We start from the raw sequence: 19550 nt of genomic DNA, 5'->3' as shown, positions 1-19550 counted from the left end.
GTGGAAAGCTCCACGCAGGGAAACGGGGTGGCCAGCAGCTGCTCCCCACGGATGGACTGGGGCAGTGGAGGAGGCTGCAAAACAAGTCCCCTGGTGGCTCCCTGAGGTCAGCCCAGAGTAATGCGGGCCATGCGGCCCACCCACTGGCTGCTCCTCAGGGCTGCCTGTCCCGGGGCCACCCACTGGCAGGGATCCATGTGACCTGACCAGCTGCTGGTCCCCAGGGCCAGACCAGGGCAGTGGCATGGGTTGCACAACCCATCCACAGGCGGCTCCCAAGAGTTTCAGCCTTGGGTGGTGAGGACCAGACTTCAGCTGCAGCCCTGGATGGTGGGTATCAGGTTATAGGCTTTGGCTTCAGTCCAGGGTGTCAGGGCTGAAGCCCTTGGACTTTGACTCCCCTCCCCCCAACACTCAGACAGGGCTAGTGCAGGCTCAGTTTTCGACCCCCTTTCCCTTTGTGGGGCCGTATAGAAATGTTTGTTGTTAGAAAGCGGTTGCAGTGCAATGTAGTTTGAAAACCCATGGCCTAATAGCTACGGCACTCACCAGAGCAGCAAGGGAGACTTGTATCAAGAATCTCATTCATTCCAGATGAGCATCTAGAGTTCTAGACTCTGGACTAAAAGTTAGGAGGGAGGTCCTTCCCTGGCCATTTTGTGTAATGACTTGATCCGGTAGGTAGGCTCCTAGTATGTCTTGCTAAACACCACTCAGAACTTGCTGAATTTTTGCATTTAAATACTAAATGGCATATGCTTTTTTTCGATATGGGTAGATGGCAACATTTACATGAATGTTAAGTATTACTGGATATCTGGATATATTGCTTCTGAGCCGACCGGTTTGCCAAGCCTCTGGGGCAATGTGGCTCCGCACTTTGGAAGGGGCAAGGCTGAAGCACTCATCCCACATGCTGCCCAGATGGCATGGTGCTCCTCACTCACCTTCGGAGCCTGCCAGAGTGCTCCTGGGGTCCCTCTTTTCTCCCCCATTGGTGGGCGTGCCCTGAACGGAAATAGAGAAATGTCCATCTTTCTCTGGCTCATGCCTCATTCTGGGGTTTAGGCATCCAAACAGCTGGAGTGAGGCTGTGGTGCCCATGTCCAGAGGCAGAAACATAGGAGCCTAGGGAATTTTCAGGCAAAAGTGAAGGTTCTAAGTGAGTTCAAATGCCTATGCAGTTTGGTAGCAGTTGAGTGGGGTGGGGCCTGATGCTGGGATTTAGGTGCCTAACGTGACAGGCAGGTGCTTAAATCCTTTTGTGAATCTAGGCCTTTGTGTGCATATGAGAAGTGAAATCCTGGCTCCACTAAACTCAAATGGGAGTTTTGCCAGTCAGTAGTGCCAGGATTTCACCCAATATCTCTGTTCTCAACTCAAACCCGACAGTATAGTCTGTTCTTAATGCCTCTAATCCATTCCCCTTCTGTTCAGAGACTAATTTCGGCTGTGAGCTCTCGAGCCACTATCAACCTTCTTTTATCCTGGTTGTCTACAACTCTTCCTATTGTGTGTATGCATGTAAACATTAAAGTTATTTTTGTGTATATAAAAAACAAACTAATTGAAATTGCCTCTTTCCAAAGTAGGTCATGAAAGAAATACAACACAATTGTACTAATTAAGAAGGGTTTTTTTTTCCCCTTAGCAAAATGCCAAGAAGGAAAAATCAATATAGCAAAAAACCCTTTTCACTATAGAGCAGAGGGAGTTGGAAAAGATCCACTTGAGCTCTCAGAACTGCAATAGTGGAGGCTGATGTCATTAAGAAAACCAGCTGAGGACTGAAAAATAAACCAAGCAAACTAATAGGTTTTAAGTGTAAAAGGAGAGGAGGGGGAGTTATACACCAGTAATATCCTACATAGAGGGATGGGTGTTAATCTTGGTGATGCACAACTTTGCCTCTTTTGATATAAGACTAGAGCTGGCTAGGCATTTTTCAATGAAGCATTTTTCAATTGAAAAATGCTGATTTGCTGAAGAGGAAACTTTTTTGCAGGAAAGTGTCAGTTTTGATGAATTTCCTGTTTCCAAAAACTTTTAGGAAAATAAAGGTTCAAAACATTTCAGTTTAAATTTTACATTAATATATATTTTATAATATTGTAAAAGCTAAAAAATATTGGAAACGAAACACCTTGAAATGATGAAAAACAAAAATATTTCAGATATCAAAAATCAAGTTGTTTATTACTTTCAGTGCACAATTTTTAAAAAAATTTTTTTTTAGATTGTCTTGATTTTTCACCCAGATTTGAGACAGGAAAATGTTTCAAAATCTCTCACAAATTTCTGAAATGGGAAATTTCCCCATTTCCCACCCGACTCTAGCAGGTACTTTGTACAGTTCAGATACTTTTGCAGGTATGCAGTGAATGTGTTCTGTACATTGGAGACTGCATGTTATCAGTATTTCAGAGAGCTGTGTTTTTACTCCAGCATTCAGATCCTTAGTCCCCCTGTAGTTGTGGGGTTCATGCCACGAGTGTATTAGTCTGCTCACACAAATTTGATTGTAGGATCTGAGCTATTAATTCCTATAATCAGCAATGATCTCTTCAACACAAAGTGTAGGTTTATTCCCATTCCCTGCACTTTTCTTCAAAAAGCTGGCTCCATATTTTGAACACTGGTATATGAATTCAGTGAGTAATTTGTAGAAGATATGCTCCACCATGACAATATCAGATCTTCACTATTCCGTATTTATATTGAGGATCTTCAGGAATAATTGTATGGCTTGTGGGCTTGATGGTTGTTTCCAGTCCTGAAAATATGACATTGTGAGCAGCAATGAGACTGTTATGAAGATGAGCTCAATTTTGCTAGTTGGATTTTTGTTTATTTTTGTTGATCCTCATCTAAAAAACACAGCACAAAACAGAAGATTCGGGTAAATCTAATTCTTTGTATTTTGGAAAGCTAGTCGTAATGTTGGATTATTTGGTGTCCCTGAAAGCCATATGCCTTTTCTCCTGGAGGCCTGGGCCCCTGCTGAGCTGCTGGAAATATCACTGAGCTACAGCTACACTGCCGGGGTTTTTTAGAAGAAGATATGCAGATCACACTCGCATTTACATGTCTTCTTCCGATTCTTTTTAAGGAAGAGGTTTTGCCTATATTTGGCCCCGTGTAGATGGGGCCAAATGTTGGAAAAGCCCCCCTCTTTTGCAAGACCCTGTAAACCTCAGTTTACGAGGAGTAAGCGGTCTTGCAAAAGAGGGTGGTTTTCCGACATTTGACCCTGTGTACACGGGACCAAATATCGGCAATACCTCTTCCGCAAACAGAATCAGAAGAAGATATGCAAATGCGAGCACGATTTGCATATCTTCTTCCGGAAAAAAATCCCGGCAGTGTAGCCATAGCCTGAGGTGATTGAACCAGTAAAAAAGGGTATACCATAACAACATTTACTGGAAGCCCTTCTTTTGTTCTCTTAACTTTGATTTTAAACCAAACCAAAAAAAAAAAAACAAGATGTTGCTAGGTGATACGGTTGTGAAGAAAACCTCAAAAATAGGAACTGAATGTAACCAGTGCAGAGACATCCGTGCAAGTCTGTGGGGAGCTTGGAACAATAGCTCTGACAGGTTTGACCTCCTTTGTTCATGTCACTGAGGTGTTAAGGTACATGGCCAGCGATGATGATTTAGATATCATAGTCAACTGTTTAATTCCTCACAGAGGAAAAGAGAAGGGAGAGTCAGAGTCCTGCACAGGTTACTGTGTATGACATCTCATTTCGGTTCCACAAGTGGGTGTCACCTGGGAGATGCCACTTCTTGTCCTCCCTCCCATCCCCCCCCCCCCCCCCCAGTCAAGAAGAAAGCTAGTAGGAGCTCTGCTGAAGTCAGAAGCACCTTCTAGCCTTACCAAGATGGGAGAGCACAGGGGATTTCAGAGAGCATCCATGATATATACTATAAATTCGTTATGAGGGGATATCATTTTGGTAGCTCACTCGGGTATATCTTAGGAAGAGTACAGCACTATTTTTTTGTTTGTTGGATTTGTTTTGTTTTTTGCGGGGGGGGGGGGGCGTTGTTTGTTCTCCCAGTTTGATACCCGTTCATCAGCAGGACCCGATCTATTAGCAGAGACTACTTAAAAAGAAAAGGTGTCTTAAACTGTAACTGACTGAATCAGCAGCAGTCTACAAGATGAAGGTGAGATGGAAAAGCGAGATTACCTGCCCTCCAAAGATTCTGACGTGTTGGGAGTGGAAGGACATGACTACAGTGGGGAGTTATTTTGAAATAACTCCCCTTATTTTGAAAAAAACAAGGCAGCCGTCCACACTGCTAAGTCTGTTATGTCGAAATAGACTCATAGACTCATAGACTTTAAGGTCAGAAGGTACCATTATGATCATCTAGTCTGACCCCCTGCACAGTGCAGGCCACAGAATTTCACCCACCCCTCCTAGAATAATCCTCTCACCTATATCTCAGATATTGAATTCTTCATATACTTTGAAGACCCCAAGATGCAGAGATCTTCCAGCTGTGATCTGTATCCCATGCTACAGAGGAAGGCGAAAAACCTCCAGGGTCTCTGCCAATCTACCCTGGAGGAAAATTCCTTCCCGACCCCAAATATGGCGATCAGCTAAACCCTGAGCATGTGGGCAAGACTCACCAGCCAGACACCCAGAAAGTTCTCTATAGTAACTCCTATCATCCCTCCATTGACCTATTTCCCACTGATAATGAAATAATGGGCTTGTTATTTGGAAATAATAACTCTTGCTTGTGAAGAGGAATAAGCTTATTTTGAAATAGTTATTTCGGGAGTTATTATTTTGAAATAACTTATTTCTAAATAATCTGATGGTGTAGACAAAACCAAACAGGATAAAGGATCCAATTGAAGAAGAGAAATCTGGAATGAAAGACAGACAGAGGAAGGGGTAAGAATGGGTTTGTACACATGTGTATGTGCAGGAACAGGACCTGTATGTGTATGTTATATATTATATTACTGAAATGCTCCATAACATGTAACTGGTTATAAGAAAAGATGTTTCTGGTTTAAAAAAAAAAAAAAGAATCTGGATGTATTTTGACTATCTCTGTGTTGTGAACTAATTATGTCAAAGCAAACTCAAATGTTACCACTGTGTTCACAAATGTGAATTAGGCCCGTAAGTGCATTAATGCTGTCTCTGAGCTATACTTAAAAAAATGAGAGAGGAGGAGTATTTATCTAGACAATTTTGATCGCCAGTAATGAGAGGAGAACATCAGGTTACATCAACTCCCCACACGCCCCCCCCCCACACACACACCCCAACTGTAAACTGGAGGTTTTCTCAATATTTTAAAATTGGATCGCGTTTGATTGTGAATGAGGGTATGTCTACACTACCCTGCTAGTTCGAACTTGTAATGTATGCATACCGAACTTGCTAATGAAGCCCGGGATTTGAATTTCCCGGGCTTCATTAGCATAAAGCCGGCGCCGCCATTTTTAAAAGCCGGCTAGTGCGAACCCCGTGCCGCGCGGCTACACGCGGCACGGGCTAGATAGTTCGGAATGGCTACGTAGTTCGAACTATCTGTACTCCTCGTTCCGGCTTTATGCTAATGAAGCCTGGGAAATTCAAATCCCGGGCTTCATTAGCAAGTTCGGTATGCATACATTACCCCGCTAGTTCGAACTAGCGGGGTAGTGTAGACATACCCTGAGGGATTTTTGTTTTGTTTCCTTGTACCTTCCTTCTAAATCAGACATGGAGCTACACTAGGGAGCTATACTTTGTTCCCCTCTGCCCAACTTTTCCATAGCCTAATATCAGGTTTGGGGTATGTTTGTGTGAGAATGGGGAAGTCAAAAGGCAGGGTAATGAAATTTAGTGGAGTCTTTCATGGCTCATTTGAATTTCTGATGAATAAATTACTCTGGGGGAGAGCCAAGATCTCTGGTCATTTCAGATGGCTGGAGTCCTGTGCTTGTGTATCTTATTGCTGCATTGGCATCTGCAGGAGGGGGGAACTTAGATGCATGAGCGGGGATCATCTGGTTATTTATGGGATGGTAACAATGTGTATAAAGATATGATCTGACACATATGTCAAAGTAATTCCTGCTCACTGGCTTCAGGGAAAATGCATTATAAATCCAGCTACTTAGCGTGTTTGGAATTCTAATACAAAAGGGAAAAAGGTAGCTGCAGTGGAGGTTTTCTCTGTGGTTGCCAAACTATTTATTTTTCTGTCAGACTGATTTCCTCTGGCTTTTAATTCATTTAACAAAGGTGTTGTGGGTGGGAGGGGAGGGAAACCTCTGTGGGAAGAAAGATTATGATGCTAATAACTTAACCTAATGAGTACATCCCAAGAGCAGCACTTGAAATTTCTTGAGATTTTATTAATAATGCTCACAGCAGCACAATGTACGTCATCGCTGAAACTGAATTTGAAAGAGGCTTTAACTTTACCATCTTTCCTACCACCAAGGAAATGAAAGTGCTATTTTAAGATACTAAAAAAAGGGTGGTTGTTTAAAAAAAAAAAAAACAACCAGAGCTGTCACAGTTTCTTACACTATTGTTATCACTGCTGTAGGAATGAACAGCTGTGATAGGAATATATGTTTAAATGTAATCAAATAGATGGAGATAAAAATGGCTTTAACAGGTGTTACTAATGTCTTGCGGGGGTTGCCTGTTTTGAGAGTATTATACAGAAGGGACATTTGATGAAATATTCAGAATTATTCAAATCCTATGTAATAGTGGACAGCAGTAAAGTTGTATTTAAATGTTTCCTTTTTTAAATAAGCTCTTCGTAGGGATTCTTATAAAATGTTTTATTAACTTGCATTTTTGCCACCAAATAAAAATGTTGTAGTGCAGAAAAGAAGATTTATCACCATAGTATCTGATCTTCACACATATAGTAGCACATTTATCCTCTCAACATTGCTGTGTATAGAAAGGTTTTACCCCTAACTTTACAGTTGGAAGGCTTGAGGCGCAGTGAGACAAATATAGGGTTGTGAGGTGTCTGGTTTTGAACCGGACAGTCCAGTATTTGAGCTTTCTGTTCGGGAAACAAATTGAGAAAATATAAATGGCTGGTATTTTCTAAATAAGATGTAATATAGATTGTTATGTAATGTCAAGTGTGTCCAGTGTTTTTGTTGAAACCATCTGGCAACCCTAGACTAATATCAGAGAGGTTGCCATGTTAGTCTGAATCTGCATAAACAATGAGAAGTCCTGTGGCACTATATAGACTAACAGATTTATTGGAGCATAAGCTTTTGTGGGCAAAGACCCTCTTCGTCTTTGGTCACAAAAGCTTATGCTCCAATAAATCTGTTAGTCTATAAGGTGCCACAGGACTTCTCGTTGTTTAGTGAGACCAAGTGACTTTATGGTGGCGGAGGAGTAGGGGAATGGACACAGGAAGCCTATAGCAGAACTGGAAATTGAACCTAGCTATCCTAAATCCCATTCCAGTGTTTTAACTTTAGGAGGAGAAGAACGTGGCAAACTTTGTACTATGTATTTTCTCTTTTGAACGAGGCACAAACTTCTGCAACTGAATACCCGAGAAAAATTTCTGCTAAATTATGAGGGCATTGGTTGTTGTGGAATACAGCATCTGAGCCATTGCTGAACAAGAGCAGGGAAGGGGAATACAAGGCATAATAAAGTTCAGAAGAATTCTATTTACATAAATATTCAGAGACATCTGTTACAGTCATGAGCGACCTGCTGGTTTAGATCATCAGTAGGGGAAACTTGTAGTTGATCAGCACTGCCTACAGTAGCAGGTGCTACTCTAGGCAACAGAAATTACTGAAGAGGTTTTCAGTGAACAAAGACCAGCCTTCCTGCCAAGAAGAGACACTTGAGAAATTAAAACAAACAGCAGACTTCTACAAAATTCTTCATGTATAATGTGTAAGCATGCTCTTACTTCCAAATCTTTACATTGTAGTTATGTGTTTGGTGCAGATGTCAGAGCTATAAGGCTCACTTAAAATACTTAAAGATATTACAATGAATTTTCTGAACCAACTAAAACAGAACCAAAAAAGAAGTGTCATCAAGATTTAGAGAGAGAGAGTCAAATGCAAAATAATGTCTTAATATATAGCATTTGGCTTTTTTTTTTAATCACAAAGTATACCCAAAATAATCATGCAAAACTGTATTTTTTTAAAGGCTGCGGTTATTTTAGTAAATCATGCAGGCTTGACTTTTGTGTTTTATGAACCACAGAATACTTGAGACATTACAACCTTTTATTATGCAGAGATATATGTGTATACATTGTTCTGCACAAAGTGTTCTGCATTATTACTTTTAAGTATACATTTGCTATTTGTTCCTTTTTTTAAAAGTTGCTTATAATTGTACTGCTATTTTACTTAAGTTTCCTGAATAACATGATGTTTTTTGAGGGAACTGTTTTTCACGTGGATAAACCACAAGGCAGAAAACGAGATTATAAAGTTTGGTCGAGAAAAGATTAGGTATGGTGTGGTGTACTATGCACTGACTATAATAGCCAGTAGTGGTGATCCAAGTGTAATCATACACTGAAAAAGATATCCAAGAGAACTGAAGTAAAGCTGTTTAAGAAAACGTTTAACACTGGTAAAGTGCTTTCAAGATGTACAATGCTCTCTTTGCATCTCTCACAGGTACAGGTTGAACCTCTCTAATCCAGCATTCTCTGATCCGGCAACATCCGTGATCCAGAATGATTTTAGTTAACTGGGGCTATGTCTACACTGCGTTGAACTGTCGGGAAAAGGTACGCAAATTGTGCTCCGCAATTTGCGTACCTTTTTCTGATAGCTTTTTGGAAGAGGCTTTTTTGAAATTTGGCCTGTCGACATTGGGCCAAATTCTGGAAAAGCCCCTCGTTCAGAAGAGCCCTTCTTCCTCGTGGGAGGAGGAAGACAGGGCTTCTGACAAAGCGCATCTGTTCTTCCGCAAAAAAAAGTGGAAGAGCAGGCGCGTTCCCTGGACGCGGCGGAGTTTTTCCAGGATACCACCAGTATCGCGGAAAAACCCCATAGTGTAGACATAACCTGGGTGTCCAATTATCATGAGTGTGGTCAAGTTTTCCACAGTCCCATATGGTTTGTTTATAGCCACCAGTCCTGGCTCTTAGTGTTCTGTGCTGTTATTTAGCTCTAATTTACTCCTAGATGTCTTCTAAGAGCCCAGTAAGCAGTGGAAGTGTTAGTAACACTGCTAGAAAGTATTGACCTCCTGTGGTTCATCAAACTCTCTGATTCAACACCACTCAGATCCCATGGGTGCCAGACTAGAGAGGTTCAACCTATATTACATTAAGTATTGCTTTTAAATAATAATAATAATAATTAATAATAATAAATTAAAAAGTACAGCATAGGTTGAGTCACAACTTTAATTTGTATAAATATTGTAGCCTAAAAACTATCAACTGTTTTCCTTAGTTCTGGTAGCAAATAAAATAGTAAATCAAATAGAACAAAAACTCTTTTGTTTTCTCCCCCCTTTTGAATAGAGCGTGGATCACACTTCTTTTAAACCTCATCATATTGAGGTGGGGCTAAGATGAGCATAACCAGTGACGAAGTGAATTTCTTGGTGTATCGCTATCTGCAGGAATCAGGTAAATTTCTTATATTTCATCAGAACATGGGTCACAGATGAAGAGAGAGAAAGAGAAGAAAAGCAATGTATTACATTGTGTTGTGTCAACAAAATTGCATTCAGCATTAGAGAATAGATTACCCAGGCTAAATAGGCCCTGCACAAAACCACATTTCTTTGAAACCATTCCCCTTGGTAATAGGGCAGACATACAAAGGTATAAAAGTAAATATAGTAGTTAAGCAAAACAAGAAAATAAATATCATTATGTTAATAAATGTCTAGTAGAATAATATCATACTAGCCAAAGTTATTTTGGCAGCATATGCAAAAGGACAGTTACTTAGTCCCTTGGGTTTATTTAGCCACTTAAACATATTTCAGTCAGATACTTGTCAAAAGAAGTGAGACTGTCTGTAAATAGGCTTTGTATTGGGCTGCAAATAAGTAAGTTTCTAATTGGCTATCTGTGTGTGTCAGTCTCTGATTTGAATGCACAATCAGTCACTGTGCAGATGAATCTAATGGTGAATGTAGAACTCTGTCTTTCCTTCTCTCTGCCCTTCTGACCGCTCTCTTTTCAAGCACAGGAGGGGTTAGAGTAAAATTGTAATCTGTGTTTTTTTTAAAAATACTTTCAGATGGATGGTGGGTTTTTTTAGAGGATCCATTTTGTTTTTCATAACCTTCTTCCAACTTTCTGACTAACTGTAGTGAATTGGAATGTTATTTTGATGATGTGTAGTTAATTATATTGTCCAGGAACTCACACCCAGTGTTCCAACAGGTCCACCAGACTTGTTCATGGTGCCTGGCTAGAGCTAGTTGAAAATTTTAGAATTTAATAATTTTAAAAACTCACACATTTTAGCAAAATGTCCCCTTTTAATAAATCTCTAGGGGGAAAAAAATCTTTCTGGTCCCATTAGAAATAGGCAGGGCTGGATTAAGGGGGGAGGGCTAGCTAGGCAGCTGCTCAGGATGCCAACCTCCAGGGGGCACCTGATGGCAGCTCTAAGAGACGCCACGTGGCCCCCAGACCCGGGCGCGCAGCGTCACTTAGAGCTGCCATCAGGTGCCGCGCGCCCAATTGCAGATGTAAGGTGCGCAACGCACCAGGAGGCGGGGCCGTATATGTGCCATGCATCCGGGGGCAGAGCCGCGCATGCGTCGTACGCCTGCTGCCCGGGGCGCAGGAATGGCTCGAGCCAGCCCTGGAATAGGCAAATGGGATCCAAATCTCTACAGCTACTTGGAGTGGAAACTCAAATCTGGAAGTGCTCCTGAAAGTCATCCCACAATGAAAGAGAAAGGGAGAGAAATAACTGCTTGTAGGATACAGCCTTATCTTAGAATCCCAAAATTACATTATGTTTTTTACTGCAAGTTGAACCTCTCTAATCCAGAACTCTCTCATCCAGAAACATCCATCCACCAGTTCTAGCGCTCCGTGTTTTGTGCTGGTATTTAGCTCTAATTTACCCCTAAATGACCTCCCATTGTCCAGAAAATTCTCTTGTTCAGAACTGGTCAGGTCCCGAGGGTGCCAGACTAGAGAGGTTCAACCTGTATATATTTTGAAGAGTTTGTTTGTTTGTGGATTTGTTTGTGCAAAATAAAGTCATATTATGCAATTACCTACAGATACAAAATTTTGCATAAAAAGTCCTGCCACTTAAATTAGCTGAATGCACTACTTTTTACACTGGAATATGCTGGGTGAAATGTTTAAATTATTATTTTTGTTTCTCATCGGAAGAAAGCCATGACTAGCATGATTAGGGTTCATAAAAATATTTGCTAACAATTAAAATCGACATGCCTATTCAACTGTCATTTAAGTGTAAATCACAAAATAATTCAAATTAGCTACAGAAAGAGTAATGGAAGCTTTGCTTAATAGGAGTTACCTTTGTCAGCGTTCATATTTGTTTTGTTGAATTTATTTCTTTTTTATTTTTATTTCAATTTATTTCTATATTTATTTCAAGCAACACCTTTTAATTTTCTTCACTAATTAAGAGTTTGTGATTCATGTACTATGTCTGATAATTATTCAATAAAATGAATATGTTTGAAGTTGAAACCCAACAAATTTAAAACTTTTCTTTTTACTTCCCTTTTGCAAGTACTTTAATAAAAAATTCGATTACATATATTTAATTTCTTGAATTTTCCTGTAAGTGTAATCTACGCAAAATGACTTTGCCCAGTCAATGACGAACCTCACCTGCTAATATATAATATTGTTTTTATTGTAAATGATTCTATACAATAGTGTTGTGCAATAATTTTCCCCTATGGGGACAATAAAAAACAAAGATGGCAGCTTTTACATTTCTGCCCACCATCAACAACATGGAAGGATCCAAAAGGAAATGTTGTGGACCTCGCCATGAATGGCAAATGATGGTAGAATAAGATTCTTCTGGATGTTTTTCATCTACTATTTTCCAGTGTGTTTTAGCCATTTACAGGAAAAATATTTTCTTTTTAGTTTACACTAAACTCTTTATTGTGATTCAGAGTAAATACAAAGGAACTACACTGACATCACTGGATTTTTCCATATATAAATGATATAGTTGAGAACAGAATTGGCATTAATAATTTAAAGGAGAAATTAAGTCAAACCAAATACATTTGGGCCTGGATATTATGCATAGTCCTAGAAATAGTATCTCATGCAGTTGTGCACAGGTACAATATTATGTGGTAAAGAGAACTATAAGTAGCTCTGTGCCAGCAGATCTGTTTTTAAGTGGCATGTACTATAATGTTGGTATTGACTTTCTCAGCTATGCTTATGCTGTTTTCCCTTGTGGAGTTTTAAATCTGCATTTTTGGTAACATAAACAGAGAAATCTCAACTTATAATATGCTGTGCCATCTTCTAGCATAAACAATACAGAAAGACAAGACAGCAAATTAAAAATATTTTAGAAAGAGTTTCTAATTATTTTAAATTTGGTATGCATTGGGTTATTGTAGTATAGTTTGAGTTCAGTTGACGGATTCTGAAAAACCAGAGAATTTCTATATTTCCATCAGTGATATTTGTGTATTTGTATATTGAAATGTGAGCATCAGCCCAGCTCACAAAACATCAAGAAACAGGGGCTCAGTTTTTCTTTTCTCTCCTTTAATATTCTCTTGTAAGAATTTAAAGCTTTTTGCTCTTAAAATGTGAGAAATGTGAGAAAAGAAAACACAACAAAAATAGGCAAAGTCATATGAAGCAGAACATTCCTACATCATTATAAATATTTCACAGCTGTGGATTAACAGGTTTCTTGGGGATAATTCAGACATTGTCATGGCAAACGGTACCTGTGGGTATTGAGCACTTCTTCTTAAAATACTCTAACAACATGATTATGGAGGAAGTTGAAGCCTCTTAAAGTTGAAAAATTCATCAATAAACCTCAAAGATTGTTTTCTCTCTTAATATCCTACTGAACCAGAGAGCGTGTACCCAAGAGAATTAAAAGAATTGATTCAGGATCTCTATCAAACTTTATTGTTAATTTTTTAACAAATTTTGTTATACTGGGAAAGTTCCAAAGTAATAGGGAAAAAAAGTGAATCTTGGGCTAATATTTTTAAAAGTAAATGGGATGATCCAGGTAACTATAAACCATTTAATCTCACATTAATCCTAGTTAACTCATGGAAAGGCTGGTATGGGATACAATCGGTAAAGAGTTAAAGCAAGAAATTATAACTAATGCCAGTTAACATGGTTTTATGGATAACAGATCTTTAAAAAAAGCTTGATATCATTCTTGATGAGATTGCAGATTTGGTTGACAAATGTAATTATTTTGACATAATATATTTAAATGTCTGTCAGGCATTTGACATTCTCTCATATGAAATAGTGATTTAAAAAAATAAGCACTATAGAAAATCAACGTAGCCCATACTAGATCATTTAAAACCTGATTAACTAATTAGAGCAAAAAAAAGTAGTTAAGCGTACAGAATATTCATGCAGTTGGGGAGTTTCTAATCAGGATCAATTGGGATCTGTTTTTGGACCAATGTTGTTCAAGATCCTTATCAGTGATCTGGAAGAAAAGATAAAATTTGCAGATGACCTGAAAATTGGTGAAGTGGTGAATAAAGGTGTGTACCGGTCAGTTTATGCACCGATCTAGATCATTTGGTGAGTGGGATAATTTACATAAAAGGTGTTTTATTTTTAATATAGACAAATTCAAGGTTATATGTCTGAAATGAAGATTGTAAGTGGTCATGTTTCAAAGATAGGACTGTATTCTGGAATATAGAGATGCTGAAAATAACTTAGGAGGCAAGATGAACATGATCTACCAGTGTGATGCAGTAGCTAAAAAAGTGACCACAATTATTGGATGTAGAAGAAGGGGAAGATAAAATAGGAGTAGAAGGGAAATGTTACCGTTCTATATGGTATTAGTGTGCCCATTACTAGAATATTGTATTCAGTTTTGATGTCAGGACTTAATAAATTACAATAAGTTTAAATGTGCTAAAAAATATGAGATCTGGAAAACATTCCTAATTGCAAGAAGTTTAAGAAGCTCAGTCTTTAGCTAAGACAAGGATGGTCACTTATATGAGGAAGAGATTTCTATTAATAGAAAGCACTTCCATGTAGCAAAAATAGGCATAACGAAGCTAGAGAAATTCATACTAGAAGCAAGGCACATTTTTAATAGTAAGGGTAATTAACCATTGCAGCAATTTACTTAGGTGCATGGTGTATCCGGTATCATTTGAATAAAAGTTATGCAATAGTTCAAACAGAAATTAATATCTTGGTACAGATATTGTTGGGTGAGATTTATGGCATGTGTTATGCAGCAGATCAGGCTAGATAGTCATGATGGGTTTTGTCTGACTATAAGATCTATAAATCTGCTTCCCTACCTCACATCATGTCACATTTTGACATTTCAAGTGGGGGGAAACATTGTTTGTTTTGTTTTTCAAAGGAGATTAAAAATGTAATGCATAAAGAATTCCTCTAGACGCTTTCCTAACAATCTCGCTTCTACAAAGTGGTTGAGCAGTGACATAATACTGTAGTTACAAGTTGCTTATGTTTACCCTAAGACAAATGTATTAATAGGCTACTCAGATATTTGTCTTAACCTTTACATGGAATCCCTGTTTTTTAAAATGATGAATAGATATCCTGTTTCCCAGGGTGGACAATGTTTGATTAATCTCTCTGTCACACAGATTCCAAGAATATTTAGCTACACCTCTGCTGTACTCCAGGTACCTAGTAGATTTCTAGTGCTTCCACACGCCTCCATGACTCTTTTCCAAGTGTAGTACAGGTTGAACCTCTCTAGTCTGGCACACTCTAGTCTGGCAACATCTGTGGTCCAGCATGATTTTAGCTAGCTGGATGTCCACTTATCATGGTTATGACCAAGTTTCCTGTGGTCCCATAAAGTTTATTTACAGGCTCTCAGTGTTCTGTGCTGTTACCTAGCTCTGATTTACCCCTAAATGTCTTCTAAGAGCCCAGTAAACAGTGGAAGTGTTGGTAATGATGCTAGACAATATTGACCTCGCATGGTTCGGCAAATTCTCTGGTTCGGCACCTATTAAGGCCCAAGGGTGCCAGACTAGAGAGGTTCAACCAGTACTGTATGTATATTATTCTCCACCGAACTAGTAGAAAATATTTCTGAAAACTGCAGAACAAGCTTGGGCCAAATTTTCGGAACTCCAAGCTTCTAAAGCCATATTTAGGTGCCAAATTAAGACTGATTTTCAAAGAAAGTGAGTACTTCTAGCACTGGTTGAGTTCCTTGAGATTTGTGAGGACTTGGGACCTCAAAAAAATGGGTCACTTTATATTTAGGTGCCTAATATTGATTTAAGGGCTTAGCTTTATATACTCATGTTTGAAAATTTTAATGTCACTTAGTAACATTAGTAAGGCTTGCTATTACTTTCCTTTTGAATGAAGGTGTTGTAATAACACACAATTGATTCAAATCCAGAATATAGAGTTTCCACATGCTGCTATGACTTAACACACAATTATTTACATTCCAGAAAGGACATCAGAACAATTCAGTGAGAGACATATGTTGTAACTAAAAAGAAGTTAAAAAACTGAAAGACAAGGAGAAATAGAAATTGAAAATCCAGGTGCAATGGTTAATCTGAGAATTGCATTAATTTTGTCTCACACGTTTAATCTAAATACTTTAAATGAAACAAGTCTTTAGATGTGAGTGACAAATCCATCCTTGGCACAAATAGAACAAATTTTTTTTTTAATTTTTTTGTGCCGTGGCTCCGCAACTTGTCATGTACAATTTCTTAAAACTATTTCAAAATTAATAATTTGTATTTATTGTAATCCCCTTCTGGTTTCTCATGATCATTTCTGACGTTCTTTCATTTCAGTTTGTTCTACAATATGATTTTTCTGCCCTAAAATTACCTCCTTACCTGTCTCTGGTTTATACGGCTTAAAAAACAGACAGACAAACAAAAATCATAGCAGCTGCCTGATAGTGACTGTTATAGGCACAGCTTTTTTTTGACGGTACTGCCCGGTACTCAGTACCAGCACCTCCAGACACAGCTCACCAACTTTTCCCCTGGAGTACCAGCACCTTTTTTTTTTTTTAACAAAAAGAAGCACTGGTTATAGGTAAGATTGCATATCAGTTTCCAGTCTTATACTCGTAGCTTTCTGAAACTTTCACCTTTTAGCTTGTCGTTTTCCATGTTTTGCATGCCTGAAAGTTGATACAAGACTCTTCAGCGTACAATCGGTATCTGCCACTGCATTCTACTCAGTGGTGGGATAGAAACGTTTACTGGATGATTTTGTAAAACGATCAGCAATAAAATATCTAGATGCTGATAGTTGAATATTTACCATTCAATATCAGAATAGTTAGTTGCTTCTCCTCGGTGAAGGTGGAAGGGGCAGCTTGTGTCTTCTATTTGTTGTTCCAAACTGTCTGTCTGGAAGTTCAAAAAGACAGCCATGCATTGATTAATGTATGTTTGATTCCTGTTAGAGAGATTTTTATGTGCAATCATAAGGGCTTGGAATTTTTCTGTTATTTAAAGCTTAGACTGAGGCAAAAGTTATAAAATAAAAGGATATTTTGCAGAATCATAGAAACCAGAAGGCCTTGTTGTTAGTTTAAACTTGGACATGTGGAAGAAGGGCTCCTTCCTCTAAACTTTTAAAATGCACTAACACTGCACATTTCCTTCTCTAGAGTGCCTAAGGTGCATGGGAATATTTTCTCGATAGATATCATAAAGGAACAGGAAGTTCTAATGTTGTCAAGTTATATAGTTCAAGATTATAGTATTTCCATATGCTCCTAACAAGTTCTTGCAGGCCTGCAGAACTTCAAAGTCTTGTAGAGGGACGTACCTTTTAAAAAAATAATTTTTTTAGACTCTGACATTTTACACTACACTACAATGTTACAGGATCTCAAAAAGTTAGGAAATACTTCAAGGTATAATAATACTCTGTCCCTTTTGAGTTTGTGTCATATGACACAATCTTAAATTACACAATCACATACAATTTCCCAAATAAAAAATACATTGTTTATGTATATTTAGGTGCATACTTAAAGCATTTAGAGTCCTGTGAACAACTGTGTATATCACAAAGTTTGTGATTTTTGAAAAGTGCTTACTTTCACAAAATATTTCAGATGAAGCATAGCATAGATAATAATAATAATAACAATCATAATAATTAATAATAAATGTTGGTGTCTGTAGGCCAGCTAAATTTGTTTCTTAGTTACCTGCTTCACCTTTTGCGTAACAGTAAGACTGTCCTGCTCATTGCAAAGGAAATATGTAGTGTATGTATTTTGACCAAATTATACCTGGAAGAATTTGTTATAGAAGAAACATAAGTCAACCAACTTACTAGACCATTGTGGCAACAAAAATAGTGCACTATATTTCACAGGTTGAACCTCTAAAATCTGGGACTCTCTGGTCTGATAACATCGGACCGTGGATATTGCGAGACCAGAGAGCTCCAGCTGGTCAAGTTCAAGGGCTGGGCTGGCAATGGGGAGCAGGGAGCAGGGCCAGCAGCCGGGAGGATAGCCTTGACTTGCCTTTATCCAGAAAACTCCATGGTTTGTGCTGGACCAGGGAGGTCCCACCTGTACCAATGGGCTGCGTCTAGACTGGCAAGTTTTTCCGCAAAAGCAGTCACTTTTCCGTTAAAAGCATTTGCGGAAAATCATGCCAGTCTAGACGTAGCCATGGAGTCTACTGATGATGATTCCTCCTTTTCCCAACCCTGCAATCTCTTCATTAGCTTCAAAGAGCCTCTACATAGATACGCTTTTTAAAATGTAATCTGAGTCCTCCTGAACTTACCTGGTACATGTACAAAACTCACATCTGCGGCTTCACTTGAACGATTACTTATATGCATCTTGTGAAACCTCCAAATTATAGTGAACAGGATAAGGGAGCTCAGTAGAAAAGAACTTAATTACCTATTGCTTTCAAAGTCACTTAGGCTTTGTCTACATACCGGAATCAAACCACTTTACTATATCAGCATGGTTAAAGCAGTACAAGTCCCTAGCATGGCCACAGTTATACCAGCATAAATGTGCTTACATGTTGGCATATCTTATTCCATCTTTATCTGTACAGTATGCAGCGTAACCTGGTTCTGAACCGTGACTACGTCTCTTTGGCACTCCAGTAATGCAAATAGACAATAATAATAATTAAATAAACCAGCCAATCTACCCCAGTCAAGAAACCCCCTATGTCCACACTAGGGGTGGTTGTGTACTTATTTTAATAAAACAATACACCTCTGACAGCTATTTTAGTATAATAATAGTGTATAGATCAGAACAAAATTGCTCTGTGCCTCAGCTTCCTCATCCATTAATGGAGGGTAATAGTACTTACCCTTCCTCACAGTGGGTGGTGAGTTTTTGGTCATTAATATTTCTAAAGCGTGTTGAAATTCTCTGGTGGAAGGCAGAGGAGAAATGTTGAGTGGCTTTTATTTTATTTTAACAAAGCATGAGATAAAGTTGCAGCACTAGATAAGGCTGCAGGAGTTAGTTACTTATTCTGAGTATTTGGGCAACAAGAATGAAGTGGTATATCCAACTTTTCAAGTGTTAAATCTAGCCAATGTGTATAATAACTAGGTCAACGTGAAGTCAATCAATTTTTAGTTGTTGTGATTTAGCAGAGAGTTGGTCTGTGGGTGAACAGGCTTATTTACATGATGTCTCATTTTCCGTTGGCCCAACCTACTCAGTGAAAAGAGAATTGCTACTACAGATGAGCCAAATTTCTGATGAATAGGTGGCTCAGTAGAGAGCCAGAATTTGCAGCCTTCCAGGAGTTATTTCAGATGCACAGAAGCCTTAGTGTTCTTAGTACAGATATTACATCTGCTGTATTGGAAAACAGTGCTTGTGAAATTGAACAAAATCTGCATTAATTCAAATAGCTATGGCTCCCAGTAACTGACCCGATTACTTAAAGAGAAACTATCAACTGGATTTTTGTAAACTGACGAATTTTAAAGAAATATACTTCTATTTTTAGATCAGGGTGGGCAATAATTTTTTGCTAGCGGCTACTTTAGAAATGTTTGAAGTGACCCCAGGCTGCACGGGAAGGGGCAGGCCCTCACGTGGAAAGGGCGGGGCCAGGATACTTCTGTACTTCTCCACCCACAGACCATGATTAGTCTGGGAATGGAGGAGTGCCTTTGCCCTCTCTTCCCCCCCTCTCCCTCCCCCCAAGATTCCCCTCTAGGCGCCCATGCCAGTGGTGGTGAGAGAAGACTTTGCAGGGTTCCCCTTCTGCCCCCAGGCCAATCAGGGTTTGGGGGTGGGGGATCACATGAAGTCTCCTCCTGCCCTGCCAGGAGCGTGTGGCGCTT

General features: G+C 39.0%; 1 protein-coding gene across 5 annotated transcripts in view; it reads left to right on the top strand.

The window, feature by feature from the left end:
• TBL1X (transducin beta like 1 X-linked) overlaps positions 1-19550 on the top strand; it is a 287997-nt gene that overhangs the window by 212511 nt on the left and 55936 nt on the right. For 3 of the 5 annotated variants that reach the window (XM_075915224.2, XM_075915214.2, XM_075915234.2), the window contains one exon: positions 9525-9632. The exons of 1 other annotated variant lie outside the window; for it this stretch is intronic. In XM_075915224.2, coding sequence (XP_075771339.1) covers positions 9575-9632 — 58 coding nt within the window. In that variant the 5' untranslated portion in view covers positions 9525-9574. Of the gene's footprint in view, positions 1-7402; positions 7922-9524; positions 9633-19550 lie in introns of those variants that run through there. One more of the 5 variants, XM_075915240.2, reaches the window with a different exon arrangement.

The sequence above is a fragment of the Pelodiscus sinensis genome, chromosome 1 (genome assembly GCF_052426305.1).
Source record: "Pelodiscus sinensis isolate ZL-2025 chromosome 1, ASM5242630v1, whole genome shotgun sequence".
Taxonomy (NCBI): domain Eukaryota; kingdom Metazoa; phylum Chordata; order Testudines; family Trionychidae; genus Pelodiscus; species Pelodiscus sinensis.
This window is presented reverse-complemented; position numbering and strand designations above follow the sequence as displayed.